The sequence below is a fragment of the Anomaloglossus baeobatrachus genome, chromosome 7 (assembly GCF_048569485.1).
Source record: "Anomaloglossus baeobatrachus isolate aAnoBae1 chromosome 7, aAnoBae1.hap1, whole genome shotgun sequence".
Classification (NCBI taxonomy): Eukaryota; Metazoa; Chordata; class Amphibia; order Anura; family Aromobatidae; genus Anomaloglossus; species Anomaloglossus baeobatrachus.
In genome coordinates, this window is record NC_134359.1 from 90,973,415 (window position 1) to 90,993,707 (window position 20,293).

General features: G+C 46.3%; 1 protein-coding gene across 4 annotated transcripts in view; it reads left to right on the forward strand.

The window, feature by feature from the left end:
* LOC142245118 (UDP-glucuronosyltransferase 1A1-like) overlaps positions 1 to 20,293 on the forward strand; it is a 195,460-nt gene that overhangs the window by 111,838 nt on the left and 63,329 nt on the right. Inside the window, exon 1 of one of the 4 annotated variants that reach the window (XM_075317464.1) lies at positions 19,376 to 20,247. The exons of the other annotated variants lie outside the window; for them this stretch is intronic. Coding sequence (XP_075173579.1) covers positions 19,390 to 20,247 — 858 coding nt within the window. The 5' untranslated portion in view covers positions 19,376 to 19,389. Of the gene's footprint in view, positions 1 to 19,375; positions 20,248 to 20,293 lie in introns of those variants that run through there. 4 annotated transcript variants of the gene reach the window in all.

Consider the following 20,293-nt stretch of genomic DNA (forward strand, 5'->3'; position numbering starts at 1 on the left):
ATCCGAAAGGCCCCTGCCAATGGTGCTGGCTTCTCTTCGTATACCGGTCCGGTACCTCCGGGCCACCACCCATCCACGGTCCTTTCGGCAACCTCCGATCAGCCTCTGCTGCAGACGGTCACCGCCGTCTGCTAACCTTGCTGTCTCAGTCCGGGGCACACACCCGGACCAACTTCAGGCTTTCAACTGTCACTTTTCTCTTTCACTACTTCAACTCCTCTCACTTGCTTCCCTACCACTTCACTCTCTCTTCAACTCCTAACTGCCTGGTTTTCCCACCTCCAGGACTGTGAACTCCTCGGTGGGCGGAGCCAACCGCCTGGCCCACCCCCTGGTGTGGACATCAGCCCCTGGAGGAAGGCAACAAGGATTTTAGGTTTAGCTTTGGTGTACCTATCCAGGGTGTAAGGTGTGGTGATGTCATTACCTGTGACCCCTGGCTTGCCCAGGGCGTCACATTCCCCCTTAGCAAAATGCAGACCGTCCGCAGGCTGCCCGTCCAACACCGGTTTTATTTTTCTGAAAAAAGATAAAAGCATAATACAAATAAAATAACATCATCCCACAACGGGAGGCACTTTTCTTAAACATTACGGTAACGGTTTTAACGGTTGCGGCTGCCGCTCTCTCCCACCCAAGTAACCTGGCCCTGATGCTGCCCCTAAGAAACAGGCAGCACCCCTTGACCCCAGTCCTGAACCAAGTTACCCGAGCGGGATCTGTCCTTCCCCTCCAGAGGGTAGCCACCGGTTCCGGTGGTGGCTGGGCCCCAGCCTGCTCCACTGCGGGCCCTCCCTCCAACCTGCCTCTCCGGAGGCGGTAACGGTAAGCTGCAACAAAACATTTTTACATGCCACTAACGTTTGTGGTTGCCCTGCAAGTTCTCGGGCTTGTCCGTAAGGAGTCCCTTACGCAACTTTTCAAGCGGTCCCCACGGAGACAACAATGCCGGCAACTGCCGGTTTCAAATCACGGTTGCAGACAATCAGATGAGACTTCGGTGATCATTTTCATTTTCTCATAACTTTCAGAACTTTAAAACACACACACAGGGGGTCCCAACGGGGACTGTGCAACGGTATCCCGCTGCCTTTACTCTGAGTCTTCGACATCACCTGAGGGAGGGGGCGCGGCGCTCACACGGGCCTCCTGGCAGCCCCTTAACTTTGCATCCAGCGCAAACCACCCCCTCTCCCCGCAGTGCCGGGTGTATTGTACAAGGTCCCCTGGCATCAAGTTGCGGCCTGGGTGCTCTTCTGGCAGGTGAGCATTAACATCCCGCCGGGCTATAAACACTTTGGCCTCCAGGCCCGGTTCATAAATGAATCCATAGCCCCGGCGGGCATCAAACCGCCTCACCTGCCCCTCATACAGCGGGCCCCGGACACGGAAGGTCGCTTGTCTCAGGCTCTCCTTCTCCCGTATCGTACGGGCCACCATCTCCGCCTTCCTTCTTTCTCTCTCCTCGATTTCCAGGCCCAACAGTACCTGCTCCCTGTCCCAGTATGGCACTGTTGCGAGCTCCGGCGCACGGGTCGGGCCCCGCGGGACCTGTTGGAAACTGCCCACTGCTGGTGATCTGGGCGGCAGGTCCCGCGGTGACTTGGCATTGGACGCCACCTTGCAGCGGCAACCCGGCGCAACCTCAGCCGAGGTGTGGGGGATGGGCACAGGGACTTTCCTCTGCTGGGCCTTCGGCACGGAGCGGGCTATCGGCTCCGGCTCGGGGACTTTCTCGGGGGACGCCTCCGGTTCGGGTTTCGGGGCTTTCCACGGCAGCACCTCCGGTCAGCTACAGGCTCCGGCTACAGGTCGGTCCGCCTGGGCGGACATGCTGGGTATCGCTACCGGTTGCGGTGGCAGCGGGCCTAGTGGCGGGGTCACGGCTTCCGGTACGGGTGGCGAGGGAGGTAGCAGGGCGAGAGGGTTCAGACCGGGTCCCGCAGCCGCGATGACCGGCCCTTCAAGGGCATCGGGGCGTGGGTCACTCACCCTCCCTTCCGCAGCTTCCTCCTCGCGTCTCCGCACGGTCGCTATGACATCCGCCATGTCGGTCTCCCACTCCTCCATGAGGAGCTGCATTTTGACCTGCAGCCTCTGGTAGAGCTGCGCGGTCCGGATTTCCACCCACGCCGCGGTTCCAGGCGCGGGGGCTACGGTGCTTCGGGACGGCATCCACATGTTGCTGGCGGCTTCTCCCAGGAACAAGATGGCTGCAGAGTCCTGGCGTCCCCGCTTTTATAGCCGCGGCTACATGCGACCAGTCGCCATTTCATCCCCCTTAGCCTCTTTCCGGCCCCTCCTCTATCTGGGCGGGGTTTTGGCCTTCGCGCCTCCACTACTCGAGAAGACGCTCGAGCGGGAACTTTTCGCGCCAAAGATTGAGGCTTCTGAAATCTTCCGGCCGGACACCTCCGGCGGTAACAAGGCGCACCTCTACCCAACGGCAGAGCGGTAAGATCCTGTTCGTGACGCCAAGTTGTCGCGGGCGGAGGAGGGGACGCCGCGCTCTCCCACTGCTTGGGTCCGGCTGCCGCTGCTGCTGCGGCCTCTGCTGCTCGGTGTCTCGAGCGATGGGCCGGATCCCGGGGACTCGAGCGGCGCTCCTCGCCCGTGAGTGAAAAGGGAATTGGTTTTTGGGGATTTATTGTCCGTGACGCCACCCACGGTTGTGGTGATTGTGTGGACACCACCGCTGCTCTGTATGGGGATCCCGGGAGCGGTGACAGGGAGCAGCTTTGTTGTTATTCCTCTCCTCCGTGGGTAGGGGGTTGGTTGTCCCGGGGCCCGGTGATGGGGTAGGGATGGATGGCAGGCCGGGTGTGGGGCCTGGTGAGGTGCAGGGTCGCGGGGGCAGCGCTGTGCCGTACGGCACGGTGGTACTCACTCAGCCTGAGACGTTGACACAGTTCTCGGTAAAACACACGGCTGGAAAGACGGTTCCCACGGACGGCTGCTGTTGCTTTTCCCCGGTAGTTAACGGTGACTGTCTCTTTCCCTGCACCTTGTGTAATGTTGGTAGCGATGGGTTCCCACCGGTAACCCGCTCCCTGACTTGGATATGGGCCGGAGGAGCCCCACTTTGCCCGCAGGCGCTGGCCCTGAGAAACTGGTGCCTTGGCGGTGGCGGTTTCTCTCTCATACGGTTGGACTGTTGCCTTCAATCGGGACTTAGTTGTTTGGAGACCCGGAGGTCCCCTTCACTGACGGATTTGGCAAATTCACGGCGACTCCAAGCCTTGCCGGGATCCGAAAGGCCCCTGCCAATGGTGCTGGCTTCTCTTCGTATACCGGTCCGGTACCACCGGGCCACCACCCGTCCACGGTACTTTCGGCAACCTCCGATCAGCCTCTCCTGCAGATGGTCACCGCCGTCTGCTAACCTTGCTGTCTCAGTCCGGGGCACACACCCGAACCAACTTCAGGCTTTCAACTGTCACTTTTCTCTTTCACTACTTCAACTCCTTTCACTTGCTTCCCTACCACTTCACTCTCTCTTCAACTCCTAACTGCTTGGTTTTCCCGCCTCCAGGACTGTGAACTCCTGGGTGGGCGGAGCCAACCGCCTGGCCCACCCCCTGGTGTGGACATCAGCCCCTGGAGGAAGGCAACAAGGATTTTAGGTTTAGCTTTGGTGTACCTATCCGGGGTGTAAGGTGTGGTGATGTCATTACCTGTGACCCCTGGCTTGCCCAGGGCGTCACAAGAGCACGGGGAAAACAGGGCATACAGAGGACAGGGCATACAAACAAAGCAAGGGGGAAAAAAAAGGGGGCAAACAAACAGAGCACAGGGTAAACAAACAGAGCACGGGGCAAACACGGAGAGCACGGGGCAAACATGGCTGCAAGGATGGGGGAAACGTGCAAAGATGGAGAGAAACGTGCAAAGATGGGGGAAACGTGCAAAGAGGGAGAGAAACATGCAAAGATGGGGGAAACATGGCTGCAAGGATGGGGGAAACATGGCTGCAAGGATGGGGAGGAAACATGACTGCAAGGATGGGGTGGAAACATGGCTGCAAGGATGGGGGAAACATGCAAGGATGGGGAAAAACATGCCGGGATGGGGTACATTTAGCAGGAAGGGGAACATGCCAGGAAGGGATACATTTACCAGAATGGGGGGAACATGAAAGGATGGGGGGAAACATGCCAGGATGGGGGTACATTAACATGCCAGGATGAGGAAAAATGCCAGGATGGGGAACATTTAGCAGGAAGGGTGCATTTATCAGGATGGGGTACATTTACCAGGGACATTTATCAGGATAAGGGAACATGCTTGGATGAGGTACATTTACCAGGATGGGGTCATTTAACAGCATGGGGGAACATGCCAGGATGGGATACATTTACAATGATGGGGTACATTTACCAGGAATGGGGTGCATTTACCAGGATGGGGAATTTGCTGGGATGGGGTACATTTACTAGGATGGGGCCATGATGTGGACAAATATACCAGAATGTAGGAAATATACGTATATCAGGATGGGGGACATGTTTACCAGGAAGTGGCCCAGGAAGGGGGACAGAACTACAGAATCAAAGGGGAGAGGAGCAACTCCTACGTCTTTATGGGATTTCAAGATGTTCAGACTTTGAAATATAGATGTGGATTACAGGGTGACATCTGATTGCATTCCATGCTAAAATTTCTGTCTAATAGGCTGCAATCTTTTCCAGAAAGATCAATCCAACTGCTGTGTCTGGAAAGGGCTCAGCTTCATTGTGTGGTAAGCATGCATGAGCGTGATGCCCCCTGCTGAAGAGAAGAGAAGACGGCAAAGGTAAGGTTACAATCAATTATTTATATAATAGGATTGGTTGGCACTTCGGAAAAAAAAATTGATTTAGGGCTACAGTTTGGGCACTCGGCCTGTAAAAGGTTCGCCATGACTGCACTAGACCATGGATCATGGGCTTACCTTAATAAAGGTATAAGGAAGTGGCTACCTGGTCTTCTCGAGAGCTTTGTCATGGATGTCATGGAGAAAGCTTGGGACAGGGGCTCCTAGACTGGCCCTAAGGCTGGGTGAACCCTAGCTATCCTTGATCTCAGAGTTACCTGTGAAGATGAGGGTGTCTGAGCCACTTTCCTAGCCCTGCTCGTGACCAGCCCTGATCTTATACCCCCTTCCCCCCTACCACTGGGGAGGTCTGGGACAGGAGTGGGATAAAACCAACAGATATAGTTTTAGTTTCCCCTGTTTGTCTATCTCACAGCACACTCACACAGAGGTATAAGAGAATAAGAGGGAAGGAGGAAAATAAGAGCAGGGAGGAAACAACAAGTCAACAGGAGAATTCCACAACAACTCCAATACAATCCAAAGCACCACGCAATATAATCACCAGCAGGACTGGGACACAAACACCACACAGCTTAAGGCTAGCGCCACACATTCGTGCCTCCGGCACGTGTTTGTCATTTTTTACACGTACCGGCGGCACGGAGACACTTTAACCAATGCTACCCTATTGTAGCAGGCACACACACGTAAAACCACACGGAACGTGTGTCCGTGTGCGTTTGTACGTGTGTGCGTTTTTGAAAGCGCTGACATGTCAGTGTTTTGTCCCGCAGCACGGGTGTCACACGGCCCGCACCCGCACCACACGGGTGTAGTGTGGATGCGGTCCCGTGTGACACACGCCGGAGAAAACACACATGTCAGTGAAAAAAAACCAAAACATTAACTCACCTTCTCCAGCCCTCCTGTCTCTGCCGCTGCTGCCTCTTGCTGCCGACCGCCGCTCATTATTCTCATTGAATATTCACTTCACTGCCTGGCAGCAGCAGCAGCGGGGAGACGGGAGGGCTGGAGACCGAGGATCAGCACCACGGACAGCAGCGCGGACATCAGGAAGGACCAGGTGAGTATAATAATTACCGGTTCTACGTGTGCTATCGCGGATAGCACACGTAGAACACACGTGTCACGCACGTACCAGAGACACGTACTTACCTGCACGCAACACGCAGGGAAAATACGTGTCTCTCGGCACGTGCGTGAATTTCACGTGAGTGTGGCAGAGGCCTAACACAGCAATAAACTATAGTCGGCATGGGAAGACAGATTCCACCATCTTACAAAGGCGGGGAGCAGATGTGATAGGTTTCCACCATCATGTAATCCCAGATGTAACCAGCAGGCTAGAAGAGGTTAAGTCTTGGTAACCTGACCATGAAAGAGCACACAGTTGGTTGACGCCCGAGCCTGCCTGTGTAACTCAGAAACACCATAGAAACTATAGTGTGGAGTGTCAGAATCTGTAGTGTGAACAGCGTCTGATGCCACCATGACAATCGGCAATTTTTGAGAAAAACTCCATGTGACAAGCCTCTGGTGGTGAAATTAGGTTTGTGTTGCAGGTAGCCACAAGGTTCTACTCCAAGGTAGTCCCTGGAACTGTAGAAGCTGAACCGTCAAGGTGGAAACTGGTACTGGAACAGATGGGACTGGTTCAGGTTCAGGTACAGATAGGGCAGCTGTTACGGACAGGTTCAGGTTTATATTAAGGTTCAGACAGGAACATGAATTCAGTAACACTCAGATGTACCGGGACACAGGAACAGTTACAAGAACTTAAGCTGTTACTGGGGCACAGGATCTGATCAGGAAATCAGGCTGGTACCGGGACACAGTAATGGATTCAGGAACTCAAGCTGGTACCGGGACACAGGAACAGATCAGGAACTTGGGATGGTACTGGAATACAAGAAGGAATCAGGAATTCAGGCTAGCACCAGTTACAAGAACGGATCAGGGACTCAGGCTGGTACTGGGACACTGGAATGGATTCAGGAACTCAGGCTGGTACCGGAACAGAGGACAGATCAGGAACTTAGGCTGGTACTGGGATATACAGTTAGGTCCAGAAATATTTGGACAGTGACACAAGTTATGTTATTTTAGCTGTTTACAAAAACATGTTCAGAAATACAATTATATATATAATATGGGCTGAAAGTGCACACTCCCAGCTGCAATATGAGAGTTTTCACATCCAAATCGGAGAAAGGGTTTAGGAATCATAGCTCTGTAATGCATAGCCTCCTCTTTTTCAAGGGACCAAAAGTAATTGGACAAGGGACTCTAAGGCCTGCAATTAACTCTGAAGGCGTCTCCCTCGTTAACCTGTAATCAATGAAGTAGTTAAAAGGTCTGGGGTTGATTACAGGTGTGTGGTTTTGCATTTGGAAGCTGTTGCTGTGACCAGACAACATGCGGTCTAAGGAACTCTCAATTGAGGTGAAGCAGAACATCCTGAGGCTGAAAAAAAAGAAAAAATCCATCAGAGAGATAGCAGACATGCTTGGAGTAGCAAAATCAACAGTCGGGTACATTCTGAGAAAAAAGGAATTGACTGGTGAGCTTGGGAACTCAAAAGGGCCTGGGCGTCCACGGATGACAACAGTGGTGGATGATCGCTGCATACTTTCTTTGGTGAAGAAGAACCCGTTCACAACATCAACTGAAGTCCAGAACACTCTCAGGGAAGTAGGTGTATCTGTCTCTAAGTCAACAGTAAAGAGAAGACTCCATGAAAGTAAATACAAAGGGTTCACATCTAGATGAAAACCATTCATCAATTCCAAAAATAGACAGGCCAGAGTTAAATTTGCTGAAAAACACCTCATGAAGCCAGCTCAGTTCTGGAAAAGTATTCTATGGACAGATGAGACCAAGATCAACCTGTACCAGAATGATGGGAAGAAAAAAGTTTGGAGAAGAAAGGGAACGGCACATGATCCAAGGCACACCACATCCTCTGTAAAACATGGTGGAGGCAACGTGATGGCATGGGCATGCATGGCTTTCAATGGCACTGGGTCACTTGTGTTTATTGATGACATAACAGCAGACAAGAGTAGCCGGATGAATTCTGAAGTGTACCGGGATATACTTTCAGCCCAGATTCAGCCAAATGCCGCAAAGTTGATCGGACGGCGCTTCATAGTACAGATGGACAATGACCCCAAGCATACAGCCAAAGCTACCCAGGAGTTCATGAGTGCAAAAAAGTGGAACATTCTGCAATGGCCAAGTCAATCACGAGATCTTAACCCAATTGAGCATGCATTTCACTTGCTCAAATCCAGACTTAAGACGGAAAGACCCACAAACAAGCAAGACCTGAAGGCTGCGGCTGTAAAGGCCTGGCAAAGCATTAAGAAGGAGGAAACCCAGTGTTTGGTGATGTCCATGGGTTCCAGACTTAAGGCAGTGATTGCCTCCAAAGGATTCACAACAAAATATTGAAAATATTAACAATTTTTTTTTTGGGTTTGGTTTATTTGTCCAATTACTTTTGAGCTCCTAAAATGTGGAGTGTTTGTAAAGAAATGTGTACAATTCCTACAATTTCTATCAGATATTTTTGTTCAAACCTTCAAATTAAACGTTACAATCTGCACTTGAATTCTGTTGTAGAGGTTTCATTTCAAATCCAATGTGGTGGCATGCAGAGCCCAACTCGCGAAGATTGTGTCACTGTCCAAATATTTCTGGACCTAACTGTAGGAATGGATCAGGAACTCAGGTAGGTACTAGGACACATAAAAGGATCAGGAACTCAGGCTAGTACCGGGACACAGGAATGAATATAGGAACTCAGGCTGTTATTGGGAAACAGTAATGAATCAGGAACTCAGGCTGGTACCAGGACACAGGAATAGAGACAGTAATTTAGGCTGGTACCAGGACACAGAAACGGATCAGGAACTCAGGCTGTTACCAGGATACAAGAACAGAATCAGGAACATGAACAGGGACCAGGATACTGGAACAGGTTAGGTTGGTTACTGTACTTGGACAGGTTCGGGTTTAGGTTCAGGACTAGTTCAGGCATACGGACGAGTACTGAATCTGGAACAGGATCCAGGGACCAGACAATGAGCTTGTAGACTCATGCACAATGTCTACAGGAAACAACGTTACACAGACGCCTGGTAAAATTGGAATCGTTCATGAGTTTACGAATATGAGGCACATCAAAAATTCCAGCTTTTAGTTTTTCCAGGCGCACTCCAGGGAATGATCTACAAATGTACTTGAAGCAATTACCCGATTTGTCTAAAGCCCTAACAAATTTCTTCATTAATCCTAGCTTAATATAAAGCAGTGGTAGAATAATTTTGTTCTTGTCCCCAGTGGCTTGTCGATAATATTTGCAGTGCCAACAGTCATTTCTTCCCCTATAGGCCATGACACTTTTGTCTGATCTTGCATTGCCCTGCTATCCCAGAGCTACATGACAATTATATCAAAAACACTGACCCGCACATCCAACAGGTGTGAACAGGTGCTAGCTGAAAACTCAATACAACTACAAAAATACATACAGCTGCACTCTAGAATGCTATCAATGAATAAGGGAATTCTGGTATTGCATTACTGCTATAGGAATATTTGAAAAAAGAGATACTTAGCTTATGTATTGGCCAATAAATGTGAGCCCGGTACCAGCGGCAAGGTGATCTCAATATACTGGGACCCCAATTTAAATGCCTCTATCTGTGTTAAAAACCTACATGTCTGGGGAGGAAGGATCCAGCTATAAAGAATGGACACAGAATTGTTAGAATTCTAACAATGAATAGAAGTAATGCAATACCACAGTTCCCTTATTCATTGTTAGCATTCTAGAGTGCAGCTGTATGTATTTTTGTAGTTATATTGTGTTTTCAGTTAGTACCTGTTCACACCTGTTGGATGTGTGGGTCAGTCTTTTTGATATAATTATAGTGCATTTCTTTCTGAATGAGCACTCCACTCTATAACCAGGCTGTGTCCATGTAGAAGGAAAAAATGAAAAGTTAATTTTTTTTCCCACACAAATGTTACTTTATCCCCAAATTTTGATTTATCACAAGAGTAATAGGAGAAAATGGAGCATACAATTTCTTGGGAAGTTTTTCCTAAGTACGCTGGTACCCCATATGTGGTGGAAAACTACTGCTTAGGTTCATGGCAGGGTACAGAATCGAAGGAGTCCCTTTGACTTTTGCAACGCAAAATTCCTTGAAATCGATAGCGGACTCCATATTGCACTTGGAGAACCTTTCATGTGCCTAAACAGTAGAAAACCCCCACAAATGTCAAGGATTTTTTCTAGATGTGTAATGAGCACCTTGAACCCCCAGGTGCTTCACAAAATTTTATAATGTTGAGCCATGAAAATAAAAATCATGTTTTTCCAACAAAAATGTTGCTTTAACTCCCAACCTCTTTATTTTAACCCCTTCACGACCATGGACGGATATATCCGTCATGGAGCGTGTCCTGTTAAGCCCCGCCCCCTGCCGCGGGCAGGCGGCTCGGATCGGCACACATATCAGCTGTTTTCAACAGCTGACATGTGTGCCTGCATGTTACGAGTGGAATCGCATTCCACCCGTAACATTAACCCCTTACATCTTGCTGCCAAAGTCTGGCAGGGAGATGTATATATTCGCGGTGAAGATTATCACTTACCACCGCCCCCACCGGAAGTCACGTGAGTGATCACGTGACTTTCGGTGGTTGCCATTGTATCACAGGGTCATGTGATGACGCCTGCAGCTATGACGTTTCACTTTCGTTTTCCCTTGGCCTGGAGCAGAGGGAAACAGGAAGTGACTATCTGCTGTTTACAGCTGCATAGCTGTGATCAGCAGATAGATAAGAGCGCTCGGATTGCTGATCGCTATAGCCCCCTAGGGGGACTAGTAAAATAAAAAAAAAAGTAAAAAAAAGTTTTAAAAAATAAAAAAACCTAAAAGTTCAAATCACTCCCCTTTCCCCCCATTGAAAATTAAAGGGTTAAAAAATAAATAAATATACGCAAAATGCAATAACAGGCGATCAAAACGTAGCATCTGAGCAAAAATGGTACTATTAGAAACGTCAGCTAGAGACGCAAAAAATAAGCTGTCACTGAGCCATAGATCCAGAAAAATGAGAACGCTACGTGTTTCGGAAAATGGCGCAAAGCGTACGCCACTTTTATTGGACAAGCTTGTGAATTTTTTTAACCCCTTAGATACAAGTAAACCTATACATGTTTGGTGTCAACAAACTCTCACCGACCTCAGGCATCATACCCACACATGAGTTTTACCATATAGTGAACACCGTGAATAAAACATCCCAAAAACTATTGTGCCATCACACTTTTTTTTGCAGTTTTTCCACACTTGGAATTTTTTTTCTGTTTCCCAGTACACCATATGGTAAAACTTATGGTTTCTTTTAAAAGTACAACTTGTCCCGCAAAAAACAAGCCCTCATATGGCAAGATTAACGGAAAAATAAAAAAGTTACGGCTCTCGGAAGAAAGGGAGCAAAAAACAAAAACGCAAAAACGGAAAGTGCCCCGGGGCTGAAGGGGTTAAAGAAGGGTAACAGGGGAAATGTGTTCTGCATTTACTCCTAAGTACATCCATACGCCACATTTCATGGAAAACTACTGTTTGGGTGCTCAGCATGGCTCAGTATACATAGAAGGATCACCATTTTGGTTGGAATAGATGTCACTTTTGAAGAGCCTCTAACATGCCAAAACAGCTGAAACACCCTCAAGTGACTGCATTTTACATCCTAGACCTCTGAAGCAATTGATCTTGGGCTGTAGTGAGCATTTTTAATCCTCAGGTGATTCACAGAATTGTATAACATTAGGCTGAGTAAATGAAAATTACCATTTTTTTCACTAAAATGTTGCTTTGGACACAAGTTTTTAATTTTCAAAGGGGGTAATGGAAGAAAACGAATGACTACAATTTGTTATTCAATTTCTCTTTAGAACACTAATAACCCGCATATGGTTAAAAACTACTTTTGAGGCACAGTGCAAGGCTTAGAAGGGAAGGATCGCCATATTATGGTGCAGATTTTGCTGGAATGGTTTGAGGGTGCTATAGAATTTGGATTTGGGAGCACAGATTTTGTTGTATTTCTTTTGGGGGGGTCCATAGCTCTTTTCTAAAGCGTTTGTGCTACCTGTAACATGGTAGCCCTCTACATTTCCGTTAAAGTCCCCGTTACACGCTACGATTTATCTGACGATATGTCGTCGGGGTCATGGTTCCCGTGATGCACTTCCGTCATCGTTAGCGACGTTGTTGCCTGTGACACCTACGTGCGACTCCGAACGATCGCAAATAGGTTGAAAATCGTTGATCGTTGACACGTCGTTCAGTTTCAAAATATTGTTCATCGTTTGGAACGCAGCAGACATATTGCTACGTTTGACACTCTGCCAACGATGAACAACATCCACACGACCGCCTTGGTCAAACAATATATCGCTGATCGCTGTTGCGTCGTTTGTGAGATGTTTACGTGTGACCGCTACTAAATGACCCATGTGCGATCTCGGCAAATTGTAACTACGATCTGGGAGAGTCACATCGCTACTGAGATCGTCAGATAAATCCTAGCGTGTTACGGGGGTCTTTACAGATGAAGGACCTGAGTGGAGAATGGATGAGTCACTTCTGGGGTGGCTGTGAGCTGGTATTTTTAGGCTGGGAAGGACAAATAACCATAGGCCTTCCCAACCTGGTAATACCAGCCCCTAGCATTTTGCTTTACCCTGGCTGGTTATAAAAATTAGGGCTGAGCCCACGCCATTTTTTTAATGATATATTTAAATAATTAAAAAAAATGGTGTGGGATCCCCTCTATTTTAGATAACCAGCCAAGGAAAATCAAAAAACTGAGGGTTGCAGCTCACAGCTGTCTGCTTTACCTGTGATGGTTATCAAAAATAGGCAGCAGTCCACATCATTTTGTTTTCTTTATTGTTCACAGCAGCATACAGGCATTTTCTGCATACACTAAAGCATGTTGATTGGCTGCACTGCAGCCTTTCAACAAACTTTATTAGCATACGAACAGCCCTCCAAACTTGGAAAAAGACTTTTTTTTTTTTTAAAAAAAAGTCTAAGACCCAAACACCCGGTGTCCAGTATGAACCCCAAACTTTTCTGTTTTGGCTTCGCTCATCTCTAGAAAAGTTGTGTGTCTGTGTGTGCCACACTAAGCATGAAGAACAGAAAGAGGAGAAGAGAACTCTCTGAGGACTTGAGAATCAACATTGTTGAAAAATATCAACAATCTCAAGTCTATCTCCAGAGCACTTGATGTTCTTTTGTCTACTGTGTGCAATATAAATAAAGAAATGCACAAGCCATAGTACTGTAGCTGATCTGCCTGGATGTGGACAGCAGAGACAAATTGATGAAAGATTGAAATACAGGATAGTCTGCATGGTGGATAAGAAGCTGCAATCAAGTTCCAAAGAAATGTAAGCTGTCTTGCAGGCTCAGGGTGCATCAGTGTCAGCACAAACTATCTGTCCACATTTGAATGAAATGAAATGTTATGGCAGGAGACTTAGGAGGACCCCACTGCTGGCACAAAGACATAAAAAAGCTAGGTTGTAGTTTGCCATAATGTATGTGAGTAAGCCAAAATTCTTCTGGGATAGCATCTTTTGAACAGATGAGACGAAGTTTGAGCATTTTGGTAAAGCACATAATTCTACTGAAAACGTAATGCGACCTACAAAGAAAAGAACACTGCACCTACAGTCAAGTATGGTGGAGGTTCAAAGATGTTTTGGGGTGTTTTGCTGCCTCTGGCACTGGGTGCCTTGACTTGAAATCTGAAAATTACCAAAGAATTTTGGGTTGCAATGTAGTGCCCAGAGTAAGAAAGCTACGTCCAAGGCCATGGGTCTTCCAGCAGGACAATGACCACAAACATACTTCAAGAAGAACCCAGAAATGGATGGAAACAAAGCACTGGAGAGTTCTGAAGTGGCAACAATGACTCCAGATCTAAATCGTATTCAATACCTGTGGAAAGATCTTAAAATTACTGTTGGGCGAAGGCGCCTTCATATATGAGATACCTGGAGCAGCTTGCAAAAGAAGAGTGGTCCAAAATTCCAGTTGAAAAGCTTGTTGATGGTTATAGGAAGCGATTAATTTCAATTATTTATTCAAAAAGGTGTGCAACCAAACAATAAGTTGAGGGTGCCAACAATTTTGTGTGGGCCATTTATGGAGTTTTGTGTGAAATTATGTTCAATTTGCCTTTTTTTCCTTTGTTCTTTGTGTTGTTCCAATACAGACAAAGGAAATAAACATGAGTGTAACAAAACTTGTAATTGTAATAATTTAAAGGGAGAAATGCTTCATTTTCTGGAACAATCTCAAGGGTGAAAACACTTTCGGCCATGGCTGTATAGAGTGTAAAGCAGTGTTTAGCTTGCTTTATCTCTAATGTGATAAATTGCTGTTAGACAAGGGAGTGTTCAATGTTTGAGTCATTCAGGTACATAAAGCGCCATGTATTAGAGTCATTTTCTACTGTATGCTTATTACAGACAAACTTGTAAGTAAGCATTTACAAATCCGATTGATTCTTGGAAACTTAGGAGGAATTACTGAGCACTTGGGAATGTCCTGGATTTTCTATTATAGTATGGGTCTTTGGATATATGCGGTACTGAACCTTTTTGCTCTGGTTGAGTGTGGAAATTTACTTGTAATTGCCCAGGATTCTGATATCTGGATGGACATGCATAGTATGGTGGAGAAAATGCATCAAAAAGGACACAAAGTAGTATTGGTCGTACCCAAGAACAACCTGATCAAGGATTTCTCCCAAGGGTTCACCGTTAAAATGTACACCGTTCCATTTTTGGAGCCCGGACTAAATATATATATGGAACATACATTTGATAAGTCTCTTATGGGAAGCCTTCTGAGTGCAATAAGTGCAGAATCCAGAAGGATGATTTACACGGCATCCGTCCTTTCCCTTACTTGTTTGCATCTTCTAGATGATCAGATTTTGATCCATTTCTTGAAAAGAAGCAATTTTGATGTTGCCATCATGGATCCATTGTTTCCTTGTGGTCCTATCCTTGCAGAACAGCTGCACTTGCAATCTATTTATTTTTTGCCAAAGCTACCTTGTGGCTGGTGCAGCAGGGCCATGAGGTTTCCAGACATGGATTACCCAAATCATATACATGGGTTTTTGGAGCGTATCAAAAGCCAGCTTCTTCATTCAATTGAATATATTACCTGTCAACAAATAGCAAAACAATATACAAAATTGGCCTCAAAATTCTTACATAAAGAAGTTAAGTTACTTGAGCTCTTTAGTCGGGCGGAGATCTTTTTCTACAAATATGATCATGTTCTGGAGCCTCCAAAACCCCTTCTGCCAAACATGGTGCTTATTGCAGGACATAGCAGTGATCAACACCAGAAATTAGACAAGGTGAGTAGCTTTTCACAACCATTAATACTTTTTATCTTTCTAGGGCTTATTTCCTGGAAAAAAATATGCATTTGTCAATATATACATGTATATACCTAGGATTGAAGTCCGTTTCTCAGTCTGTATTTATTAATCGATTGTTTTAATGGGCTTTTAGAAAATTACGATATGTGAAGGCACTATTTCCATCACCTAGATTACAGGTTAAAAGCGATATTCCAATCTGGGGCATTTATGCATGTGAATATGTGCTTCATTGTACGTATTCACAGGAAAAGTTATGCCATTAAAACAATTCTTTATTAGATATGCATTAAAAAGGAATAATGCTAAAACCAATAAAAATATTAAAACAAGTGTTACTGGAGGCGGAGTAGTCAGCCCTAATGGAAAACTATATACAAAGTCTGTCACTGTGGGTTATCAAAAATTGCCCTTATCGAATATTCTACCTGTCCGAGAAGGTTGGCACCCTAGAATATGCAAGTGGCACCCCCCCAACTCACGAAAAACTGACATTAGGTAATGCCAGGGTCAGTCTTTGGTGAGTGCGGGTACCACTTGTGTATTCTAAGGTGTCAAGCTTAAGGTGGTGTCACACATAGTGACGCAGCAGCGATCACGACCAGCGATCTGACCTTATCAGGATCGCTGCTGCGTCGTTACATGGTCGCTGGTGAGCTGTCAAACAGGCAGATCTCACCAGCGACCAGTGACCAGCCCCCAGCCAGCAGCGACACGTGGAAGCGTAACTAAGGTAAATATCGGGTAACCAAGGAAAGCACTTCTCTTGGTTACCCGATATTTACCTTAGTTACTAGCGTCCGCCGCTCTCACGCTGCCAGTGCCGACTCCCTGTTCCCTGCACTCCTAGCCAGAGTACACATCGGGTTAATTACCCGATGTGTACTCCAGCTACGTGTGCAAGGAGTCGGCACTGGCAGCCTGAGAGCGGCGGTGCTAGTAACTAATGTAAATATCAGGTAACCAAGGAAAGGGCTTCCCTTGGTTACCCGATGTTTAGCGTGGTTACAGCTTACCGCAGGCTTGCAGACGGCGTCTCCCTGCTCGCTTCAGTTCGTTGCTCTCTCGCTGTCACACACAGCGATGTGTGCTTCACAGCGGGAGAGCAACGTGGAAAAAATGAAGCAGGACATTCAGCAACGAGCGGCGACCTCACAACAGGGGCCAGGTCGTTGCTGGATGTCACACACAGCAACAGCAACAGAACGTCGCTGCTACATCACAGAAAATGGTGACTTAGCAGCGACGTCGTTGTTGTCGTCGCTATGTGTGACACCACCTTTAGTGGACAGGTAGGGTATCCAAGAGGGGCCATTTTCGCTGCCCCAAAAAATAGACTTTGTATATAGTTTTCCTTTAGGGCTGATTACTCAACTGTAATACAGCCTCCGGCATCTTCGCACTGTCCTGTCCCGCTCCCCCAGCGGGGACGCCGGCACCCTCACCTTTGTGGCCACTTAGTGGTGGTTGCTCCATACCTGCTGAGCTTGCCACATCAGCCGTCCCAGCTGCATCTGCCATTAGAGAGACTGTCAGTGTCCGTACCTCTGGTGCCAGCTGCCGAGGTTCTGAGATTCCCTAGCGCAGCTATCTATCAGGGCAAGCCTATCCACACCTTGGTAGCCATTCAGGTACACTCCTCCAGGTCAGAGATTGATGCCTTGGTTCAGTGGGTAAACTCCCCACTCGCACCCACACACGTTACATCAGCATTCAGTAATACTTGATGTTTGAATGCTTTTATTGGTTTTGGTACTATTTCTTTTAATGTATATCTAATAAAGAATTGTTTTAATTGTATAACTTTGTTTGTGAATACTTACCTATTCTATATACCAGCTATTAACTATAGTCTGAATTGCTAAATTGGTGAGAATGGTGTGGTAGCTATCTATGAGTGGTTCTTTCTCTTCACTGCTTAAAGCAGCTCTGAATATTGTCAAGTGTGATAGCTCTCCAATTTTAGATGTCCCTTACAAATCAGTAGAGAAAGCCACAGTTGAGTGGCCACGGCTCCATTCTTGACAGAGCACACCAAGCCCACCTTCTCATGATAGATTCAGTTCTCACTACTGTGACTCGCGCCTGTTGGATAATTTTAGTATATCCTGTCATTATGCAATAAAGGGTACATCCAGTACTCATTTTTTTTAACAATGTGCCTTAGCACTAACTGGCAGTTGCTAGCTACCTGTCTGTTGTGACTGGCGCCATTCTCTGTCGGCACAGAATGGTCACTGACCGTTCATGCCAGTGATTCAGTTTTCATCAACAGGGTGGCGACTTCTTTTTTTGCCCTGCTCTGTCAATGGGGCGTGACTGATGACATCATGCTGACTGACAGTTTGCTCCCCGCTGCCTAACCGTGGGACACCGGCTGTCAATCAGTTTTTAGGTATAGGAAAAAGCTGTGGACAAACAAGCGCAAATAGGGTCTTACCCCAATATGTGTGGGGAGGGGAAGGGGGAGTAATATTGCTCACCTGATGTAGTTGTGACAGTCACAACTACTATATGTGCATGTACAACACGATCCCCGGCTGCAGCCACCCAGTGGCAGATATCAGAGAGCAATAGAGAAGGGTGTTCAAATGCCGCGCCAACAGATCACTCGTTCAGATGATGAAGACCAATGTCACTTTATTTGCATCTAGGTCTACGCGTTTCAGGAGCCCCTGCTCCCTTCCTCAGGACCGTCAGATTTGATGTTATTTTTAACCTGACGGTCCTGAGGAAGGGAGCAGGGGCTCCTGAAACGCGTAGACCTAGATGCAAATAAAGTGACATTGGTCTTCATCATCTGAACGAGTGATCTGTTGGCGCGGCATTTGAACACCCTTCTCTATTGCTCTCTGAAATCAGTTTTTAGGGACATAGTAAAAAAAAACAAAACCAAGACAACCCCCTTTAATCAAAGAGCAAATACTTGGCACTCCAATAGTTGAATAAACTGGTATTTTATTATGTAAGTTTGACAAGACACTGCACAGACGTTTCGGTGTAACATAGACCTTCATCAGTGTGCAGTGTAGAAGGTCTGCTCAGCTTGTGAGAGAAAGTAGTGCTGGTGTAGATCGCGGTGTCCAAAGCTGTGTGGCGATCTACAGTAGCGCTACTTTCACTCACAAGCTAAGCAGAACGTCGACACTGCACACTGATGAAGGTCTATGTTAGACCGAACCATCTGTGCTGTTTCTAGTCAAGCTTACGCAATAAAATACCAGTTTATTCAACTATTTGAGTGCCAAGTATTTGCGCTTTGCTACATCCGGGACTGGATCCTACTTGAGCACCTACCACACAGAAGTACTGTATTTATGCACAATATTGCACCCCCCTTTAATCTGCCCAATTGGAATAACCACTTAAAATTAAAAAAATGTTGACAAGTCCCTGAAAAGCTGTCCTTTAAAATCTTCCATGTCGGATAAAATTGACATGTACGTTAACATGCCCAATTCTTTGATCACTTAGGCTGGTCCCCTTCTTGCATAAATAGACATGCATGCTAAGATGGTGTACAAATGCATGTTTATAGGACGTGTCCTGGCAGATATTCATCAGCCAACAATTATCTTAGATGTACGGGGCATTATCTGTACTTATCTCTATATTGTATATATCCACCTCCACTACTCTTCAAGCTAAAATATTTAAGTGGCATGTATGATCATTTCTATGGCAAGGGCGGACATACAGTATCATCGATGCAAACTGTGCAGCAGCACAGCGAAATAAGACGTTAGATGGCCACAGCCAGCTCCAAAGGTGGAATTGTACATTATGATGAGCTCTTGAACTGCAAAGGGCCCATAAACTGTTCTTGCACAAGGGTCCTCTGCTATCTAGACTATGGTCACGTTAACTGAGCTTTTGATGTTTAGTTTTTGTAGTGTATATCAACGGCAAATATTGAGAAACGTTTTAATTTATTAAGAAACAAAGGTCAAATCGCATGTTCTGAAAAATGCAGAGTGGTGACTTTTGACCAATTTCAGCTTGCTATTCAAGCTGTATTAAGCAAAACACAGGGTGAAGATAATTTTTTCAGTTCTGGCCGTGCGGTGGACCCAGTCATGAATACTCGATCGTTCTGTGGCATCGTCATTAGAAGTCTTCTATTCTTCATTACATTTCAATTTACCGAAAGTGGCAAATTGCTCGTGATCCCACAGGATGGAAGCCATTGGCTTAGTATGAGCTCTTTAGTGGACAAGCTATCTCAGAAAGGTCACCAAATTGTGGTATCGATCCCAGAAGTGAACTTTCATCTGAAGAACATGGACAACTACACAGTGAGAACTTGGCATACACCGTACACCAAAGAGTTTATGGAGTCATTCATGAAGGAATACACTTATGATGTTTTTGAACATAAGACATTTTTACAGAATATGAAGCTGACTTATCAAAGAATAATCAATAGCACCAAACTTATTGTTGCGGCTTGTGAGAACTTTCTCAAGAATGAAACTCTTATCAAGTATTTGGAAACAAGCAATTTTGATGCTATGTTGAGTGATCCTGTTTTCCCATGTTCAGAAATTATTGGTGAACATTTGTCTATTCCTTCCATATCTTTTATGCGAGGAGCTCTATTTTCAGTGGAACAAGCGGCAGCTCAGTCTCCAAGTCCACCGTCCTATGTCCCCAGGTTCCTCACCGCCTACACTGACCATATGACCTTCAAGCAAAGAGTTAAAAACTTTATACTGAGCTCAATTGAATCTACAGCATACAATCTATTTTATGCCCCATTTGTCCATATAGCTTCTGAATTTTTGCATAGGGATATCACAGTTTTGGACCTTTTCAGCCGTGCCTCCATCATACTTTTAAGAATTGACTTTGTCTTTGATTTTCCAAGACCTATTATGCCAAATATCATTCCTATTGGCGGCATTAACTGTGTCAACAAGAAGCCTCTTAACCAGGTAGAAGCAAAGATATATCTGTTTTATCATTCCACTTGTTTTTGCA